The following is an 8492-nucleotide window of genomic DNA, read 5'->3' as shown; positions in this document are numbered from 1 at the left end:
GTGAACAGACACTCCGCACCAGGAGGCAAAATTATAGCCACAGGCTTTGCACATCGTAGCCATGGCTGCAAATCAGTCAAGGGCAAGAGATGCAGAAGCAGCCACTCCTGTTGGCAGAGAATCGTGCAAAGGATGCCAGGTTGCAAATTTATTCGTCCACACCATTATCTCTACACACGGTGGACAGTGATGGCTACCCGTGAACAAAGCTTCGGAGATAACATGCACAGCAGAGTGACTAACACAAAACGTGACATCACAAGACAATGAGTGTCATTTGGACCAAAGAATCAGCGCCACAAAAAACATCCATCCCAGTGGAGACAGAGAAGCTCTACCGAGAATTCAAACTTGGCAACAGACAGAGTTCCGGCTACACAGAGACTATAAATGAAGAAACATGCTCCTTGACGTGCTGTGTGCCAGAAACTGACACACTGTAACTGATTGTACTGCAATAAAAAATAAATTAATTTTAAAAAAGATAATGGGTAAAACCATTTACCCAAAAAAAAAAGAAAAGAAAAAAAGAAATATGCTCCTCGAGACAAGATATTTGCTATTAATTTTTATTTGTATGATTGATCTCTGGAAAGCTAATTCTGAGAAAGGAAGCATAGATACATACAAGGAAACACTTCGGTCGTTTTACAAAGTTCTCTATTTTGAGATCATTTTTAGAGGGTATTAGCGAGGTCTATTCATGCAGAGCAAAAAAAAAAAAAAAAAGAGAGAGAGAAATTAACCAAAGGCCACATGTCAGGCCCATGAAGGGATGCGTGTGTCGTCTGCACATCTAATTCCATGCTGATATGATTAAGTAGACACATGGGTGTACATCTAACCGTGTCAGATCATACAATTCCTTGGTGAACCCTGGGTGGGCTGAGGGAGCGGGGGTAGCTTCCAGCCAAAGTATTTTGTGGAGTTCGGTTTGTGGGGAGACAGTTGAAATGGTGCTTCGTGGCTTGGATTTCCTAAAAGAAAGGGGAAAGATTAGGGAGAAGATGGTGCAAGACCGACAGAAAGTTTACCACAAACTTAATTATTTAACTTGCAACCAAGGGAAGCACTGCCTCTTGTTCTAGAAACCACTACTCATCAAGCATAAAGAAAGGAAACTCAGCTTTTCTCGGGGAAAACCAGACTAGATTTCTATCTTTTCTCTGTACCAACACATCATCAAACACCAAAAGGAAGCAGACATCTCCAAACACAGTTTCCCCACTGCGTTTCCGTGGAAAATGGAGAGGCTGGGTATATAGCTTAGCCCTGGAGGAGGAGATTTAAACGGTCCGCGGCTGGACTAGAGGACAGTGTTAAGCAGCAGCTTTTCAGGAGACGGAACTCATCTCATATTATACACTATTTCTCCTGGGACGTTCATTTAGCATCAATTACAGACACAGGACACAAGAAATCTTTCCTAGTTCCATTCATTGCCACGTTCTCCCAAAAACCATCTTTTCAAATAAAATGCCTGGTATATCCGTGAGCTCTGGGGCAGGTGTGCCTTTGGAAGAAGAGTGTCTTGCCCCATTGAATGCATGACTGCACCGCCAGGTTGCATTTCCAAGGAGGATATTGAATCTCTCCACAGGGTCGGGTGGGACTTAGGGAGGTACCGAAGTCATGGCTTCACTGTGAGACATGTCGACCTCCCAACAGACTATTAGGGACTAAATTCCAAACCAGAAACCATCAGAGAAACAGGCAAAATGTGCTGGTCATAACTGTACTTGCCTTTCAAAAAAAAAAAAATTCAGCTTGGCCACATGAAGGATTCTCTCTCAATGTGCCATTTCACATTCAATTCTTTTTTTCTAATTACCACATTAAAACTGCATGATTTTAAACGAACGTTACAAGCAGAGTGAATAGAAATGGGTTTATGGGGGAGGGTATACCTCAGTGGTAGAGAGTGTGCTTAGCATGCACAAGGTCCTGGGTTCAGTCCCCAGTCCCTCCATTTAAAAATAAATAAACAAATAAACCTAATTACCTCACGCCACCCCCCAAAAAAGTAAATTTATAATCAATAAGAAGAAGAAGAAGAAAAACATTTTTTAAAAATGTATTTAAACAGTATTTGCTGTTTGGGCTTTTCTTTTGGGGAATAATGATGAATATCAATATATTTTCCTTTCTCATCACTCTTCAGACAGAATTTCTAAAGATAAATGTGTCTTTTTTCTTTTGTTAAAACTGGGTCCCTTATTAGGGAGGCTAATAAGACTGAAAACAGACTTCTCCCTAGTAACCACAGAAGAAAATTAAAAATAAACAAATGGGATCACTTCCAAAATGACAATCACTTGGCCCTAAAGTAAAGTTCTCTGTGTCCAGAACAGGGAAGAAACCAGTGGAAGAAGATCAAGTGATGGGCTAGCCTGGCTTTGCAATCTGAACAAAGGAGTGATGAATCCTCAGTGGTCCAAGAACAAATTGAGATGGCTACTCTCACCAGCTCCAAGGTTTCCTAAAAACACATTCACCATTTTTTATATTAATGCTTATGTATGTAAGCCTAAGGAGATGAAGAGGAGAGGTTCACACTATTCAGACCGCTCCTTGGTACTCAGAGCAGCGCTATTTGTTAGCTGATATTTAAGAAACACCGAAGGTTTCTTTTTCCTTCTCCAGCTGAGTCCTTTTGTCCGTCCTTCCCTAGAAAGGCTCTGAGTTTGACCACAGACCTTAACTGAAGACCCACTGTGTGCCTGGTGCTTACTCTCTCATGCTCTCCTTCCTGCCCCAAAATCTGTCTTACGTGTTTCAGTAGAGGCAGAATATGGACAATAAGGAGACTAAAAAAAGTTTTATTTTATTTTAAATTTTAAAAAGAACCCTTATAGCACCAGAACAAACTGTCAGCTTCACTGCCCTAGAGAACAAATAAATGGCTGCCCTCAGATCTGGTTTTAAGGTCAAATAATGTTAATAATAACATAACGTTTTACTGGCTAAGTGTCGGCTAGAACCAGATGTTTTTGTAGCACGTAGTGATCTTTAGGTGTTTTCTTGTGTAGCGTCTTATCTGCTTGGTCCATGATATTTGAGCACGTCCCCTGTGTCCTCAGTCTCCACTATCATTACGTTATTAATATGTTTATGTGACACTCACCAGACTGTTGAGAACGCCGTCATTCTTTTTCACCGTCAGGAGAAGTTTAAAATTACAAGGTGGTAAGCAGGCTTGCCAAAGATACCTACAGTGACTTCACCATGTTCCAAAGTGTTCCTACCTGAGTGCTCTGGCGAATATTGAATAAATGAAAATGTAGTATCAAGCCCTTATCACTGAATCTCCAGCAGCAGTATTTTTTTCATAAACAGGCAGCTTTGTGGGGTTTTAGGTTATAATTTATTGCCACCATTATGAACATCAGCTGTCACTCCCCTGTAGATGTGCAAGTGTTCTGGTCAGTAAAGGAATCCACGTGATCGGACGCTGACAACAGGACATTTCCTGTGCTTTCACTTAAACAAAGAGGAAGAGGCAGGGACAAGTGCAACACAAACCCTACTCGTCTCAAAGTTAGGCTTTTTTAAAGGAATCATATGAACCACTGCGCCCTAGAAACAGGCTTCCCCAGCCTTGCGGCCCCAGAAGGCGCAGCCCAGGGCCTCGGGGAGCCAGACCAAGAGGCTGAGCTGGACTCCACTCCTACCCCCAGGTGGAATGTGGTCCAGACGAGACTGACACACAAGTCCTCACCCCCAGAACCACGCGGCTACCTGGAAAGTCGGGCACACAATGCACGAGGAGGCCTAAGAATCTCCTTCCTCTTCTTCTTCTTCTCCGGGCTCCTCTTCCTCCCCCTTGTCAGCCTCCGCTTCCTCTGCGTCCCCTTCTGCTCCCTCCTCTGTTACTTCTTCCGTCTCATTCTGACAAAAATTACATTGTTATTGAGAAGAGTCAGGGTCAACAGATACAGTGAGGAAAGGAGCGTAAAAGACCAGATTAGAGTGGAGGTCCTTCTGCACCCCCCACCGGACACACGTACACACCTGACACACACACAGCACACACCCATACACACACAACACACATACAACACACCAAACACACACACACAACACACACCCATACACACACAACACATAACACACACACACACACACACACACACACACAAAGACATCATCCTCCCAAATACAGACCCCACAATTTGGGATGGTTCTGCAGAGCAATGCATTACTTCTGATGAGTTTCACGATTTCACTTAAGCATACAGTCTTTACTCAAATTAACAGACTAGTCTCGTCAAATGACTTTAAAAATTCAGAAGGCAGATGGGAGAATAAAATACAAAAAAGAATCTCAGCAAATAGAATTTTGTCAAAAAGATGAGGCTTTTAAATGTTTTAAGCTGGTTATAGTTTGTTATAACCCCCTAATTTCTTGAAGCCAAAGCTTTCAGCAACCAACACATATAATCTGAATTACTTCCAAATGAATAGCATGTTTGTCTTACTATGATATATAAAAATGGGATTTTTAAAAATAGAAGTTTGCCTAGCAAGAGAGAAACTAAAGAATTATTATTGAAGAGCTGTAACTTATAATGAAAAATCATGGACAATGAAATAATAGAATTGCCTCAATTATGACTCCCTTCTCTTTTAGAATAAAAGAATTTTAATAAAAAATAGTAAAACAGCTAAGCTATCAGCACATACTGTTCCCCTTCAGACTATTGTCAGTGTATGTACATACACACATTACACAGCTATCACTGACAGAGTCTATCTAGAATTTTTATGTTTATGTTTTGTGTCACTCACTTCCAATTAAAAGTTCTTCACTGACAAAAGCAAAAAAGACTCATGGTATAGAATAGGCTAAAAATAACTTTTAGGTCTAAGAACAGGGACTACTTTGATAGAAATAACATTAAAAATAATGAAGCAATCTATATTTACCATCCCCCCAAAATATAGATTAATTACATGAACAAAAGTAGATTATAAAAGTATATTCATCAAGGTTTGATAAATGTGTGTGTGTGCATGTGTGGGTGTGTAGCTAGTGGTTATCTCTGGGAAATGCATTTATAAGCCATTTTTATTTTTTTCTTTTATCTGTATTTTCTAAGTTGTCTGTAAAGATCATGAATTATTTGCAATTTCAAAAATCAACACAAGTTTGAGGGGGAGTTTCTCTTGACATCTGAGACCCTTTCTAATGTTGATGACCCGGCCCTGAAATACCCAGACAACACACATGACTTTGGGTCAATATTCTCCATATCTTTGCGTTCTCAATTTTCATTTAGCTCTCCAATGAGCATTTTAAAGTGATTAATCCAAAAATGTTCAAAGACAATACTCTTAAAACTCTTGACTACAACGAAAGTAGCTGCGATGTAGCTAACGTGAGAGGATGAAGTTAGAGTAGGGAGAATTCGAGAACGTCACTTGGGATCTGCCCCCAGAATCCACCAACACTCTCTGAACTGTCTACACATTGTCATGATTCTGTCCCTGTTAGAGTTTAAAGTTACAACTCCCCAGTGTCCAGCTAATAAAGCGCAGATTCAACAGGCGAGCAGCCGGGTAAGCATCTCAATTATGCATCACTGTGACAGGTAGCACCTCTCCCACGTTGTCAGCCATCCAAGAACAGCGTGCTGACCTGGTCATGCTCAACTAGTGAAAATTATCCTAAAGGTCCTTATCAAGGACTCCTCGCCCAGTGCCTGCTAGGGAGCAAAACTCCCTATTTTTCTGCCCACTTCCCTTTGATAAATTAGCCTCCAACTCATTTTATCTCTCTCTTCTCAGCAGCTAGAGGAGGACGTTCTGGGAGCACGGGTTGCATCAGCTTCTCTGTATCACGAAGCACGAGGAGAATGAGGCCAAAGCTGCAATTCTCTCACCTAAAAGCTGTTTTTGTTAAGCACAACCGTGGAGTTTGCTACTGTACCTGTTCCGTGGCTGTCTCTCCCTCTTCTTCCTTAGGTCCATAAATAGAAATTAAAGGAAAAAATAGAAGTTCATGTAAGCTTTAAGTTGAATTTAAAAATTCAGAAAACTATTATGGTTTCCCAAGGGGAAGGGAGGAAGGGATAAATTAGGAGTTTAGGATTGACATGTACAACACTACCCTACATAAAACACATAAACAAGGACCTGCTGTACAGCACAGGAAACTATGCTGAATAGCTTTTAATAAGCTATGATGGAAAAAGAATCTGAAAATGAATAAATGTATATATACACATAATACATATAACTGAATCACTTTGCTGTACACCCAAAACATTGCAAATCAACTATACTTCATTAAAAATAATTTTAATAAATAAATAAAAATTAAGTGAACTATAATAAAATGCATGCTTCATCAAAATTAAAGATATTAGTTTATTGAGAAAATAAAAAACAGCAAACATATGATAACTCAGCAATGCCTACTTATTTCATGCATCTTGGAATCTCACAAGATTAAGGACATATTTTCATCACTTTCATTCCTGAGAAAATACTATTCATTAGTAGTACTGCTTAATTACATGTTTAATTCTGCCTCTATATCCAAAGCATATTGCAGATCTATAGAGTTATCTGGGGAAATTCAGGCCACATATGTAAGCAGTCAGACAATTTGAATAAAATTGTCTTTTCTGCCTTTGTGTCCTTATAAGTATGCCTTTGCTTCAGTTTTGAACCAATTAATAAAAGCAGATCAAAAACTTCCTCCATCAGAACAAAATGGGAACATTCCTGAACTGTGTAGTATTAACACTGATTTCTGGTTAAAGAAAGAAACTTTAAGGTAAGAAAGGGTGAGGCCATCCCCAGCTCAAACAGGTCTCTACACTGCCAACACACTGGGATTTCTGTTTTCCCCGGGATCAAAGTAGTAGAACCAGGTGATATCTCCTGAAATTGCAAGGAAGTAAGAACCTCTCCATCCCTCCCCAAAACAGCCCTCTGAGAAGCCTCTCTGGAGCCACAGGACTACAATTGCTTTAATTCAGTGGAGAGCAGTCCCTAAAAATCCCTAAGGCCTTACAACGCAGGCAGTGAGCTCACAGAATTTTAGACTGGGGGAGTTGAAAGCAATCTTATATTCACTTACACCCTCTTACTTAGTCCCTTCTTTGTACAAATGAGGACGCCGAGACCACAGAGTTTAAGTAATTTGCGAACAATCAGAGAACAAGTAAGTCACAGAACCAGGAAACATTTTGAGACTCCTGGTTCCTAGTTTAGTGTCCTTCCTACTCTACCACGCTGCCTCTGAGATGAGTAACAGAAAAGGTAGAATCATGGAAGGCAAGTGATGGAGGACCCGCCACACCGCCACCTTCCCTGGCCCAGCCTCACGGTCTTGGAGTTCTGGAGTAACATTCTCAGATTTCTGATTCTGGCAAGGAAAGTACCAAATGTAAGGGGGGAGGGTATGGCTCAGGGGTAGAGTGCATGCTCAACATGCCTGAGGTCGTGAGTTCAATCCCCAGCACCTCCATTAAAAAAGTAATAATAACAATAAATAAATAAATGAACCTAATTACCCCACACAACCCCCCCAAAAATAGAAAAGACAAAATGTGAAAACCTGATCCAGCTGGCCCAGGTTGAGTCAGCCCAAGAGGTTTCTCAGCACTGGGAATCTCCAGACAAATTCCGGCAACACCAAATTTTAATGTTAAAATAATATCCAGGAAAAGAGGGTCCTGCTCTTGCTGCAAATTCAGGTGTTGGTTGATTGCACCTCTTTATAATCGCCTAATTCTGCTCACACCTTGACCTTCATCGGCCATGACCTCCATCTTCCCTTCCAGGGGTTACACCACCTCAGGTCTTCCTTATCTCCAGCCTGTTCTCCACACTGTAGCCAGAGATACCGTTCTAAGACACAACCCACCTTTCCCTTATCAAGGTAAATCCGTAAACCTTAGGCTGGCTGAAAGGCCATCATGATCTGGCCCCCACTCACCCCTTCAGGCTCATCATTCTTTATTTCAGCCGACAAGTCTCATGCAACTTCCTCCACACTTTCCAGGACACCTTCCAGGACACTACTTAAAATGATATTTTCAAGGAAGACTTTCCTGACCCAGAAGGCTTTATTGGCTCTCAAAATCAACATTTACTTATCTGTCTCCCTAACTAGTCTGTATGCTCCTTGGGGCACAAAGTGTGTCTTCATTTATTTTTGGATCTCCAGGACCCTGCCACTGTCTAGAATCGAGGTACAAGCTCAATAAATGGGTTAAGGTACTGGATAAATAAACATATAAAGACTGCCATTAACTCTTTGGATCTCAAACAACATTAATTTTCCTATCCACGTGAGATCAAATTAAAATTCATGATATGCAATGCAGAATTATCAGCTGTACAGAGTTTTACATGTTTCTAAATCCAATTATTTTTATTAATTGTGTACAGCTGAAACAAATGAATTAGCAAGAAACACACTATTAAAAATGGATCCTTAGAGCTAGGTTGGAGGGCAGCAGGGGGCCTTACTTATAAGT

The 8492-nt window shown here is 40.7% G+C and overlaps 1 protein-coding gene across 1 annotated transcript in view; it reads right to left on the bottom strand.

Moving 5' to 3' along the window:
• Positions 1-553: 553 nt before the first annotated feature.
• Positions 554-8492, bottom strand: part of SH3BGR (SH3 domain binding glutamate rich protein) — a 40538-nt gene continuing 32599 nt past the window's right edge. Inside the window, exons 6-8 of the mRNA XM_010999034.3 lie at positions 5930-5959; positions 3739-3888; positions 554-977 (exon numbers count right to left, since the gene is read on the bottom strand). Coding sequence (XP_010997336.2) covers positions 3772-3888; positions 5930-5959 — 147 coding nt within the window. The 3' untranslated portion in view covers positions 554-977; positions 3739-3771. The remainder of the gene's footprint in view (positions 978-3738; positions 3889-5929; positions 5960-8492) is intronic.

Source organism: Camelus dromedarius, chromosome 2, assembly GCF_036321535.1.
Source record: "Camelus dromedarius isolate mCamDro1 chromosome 2, mCamDro1.pat, whole genome shotgun sequence".
NCBI classification, from domain to species: domain Eukaryota; kingdom Metazoa; phylum Chordata; class Mammalia; order Artiodactyla; family Camelidae; genus Camelus; species Camelus dromedarius.
This window is presented reverse-complemented; position numbering and strand designations above follow the sequence as displayed.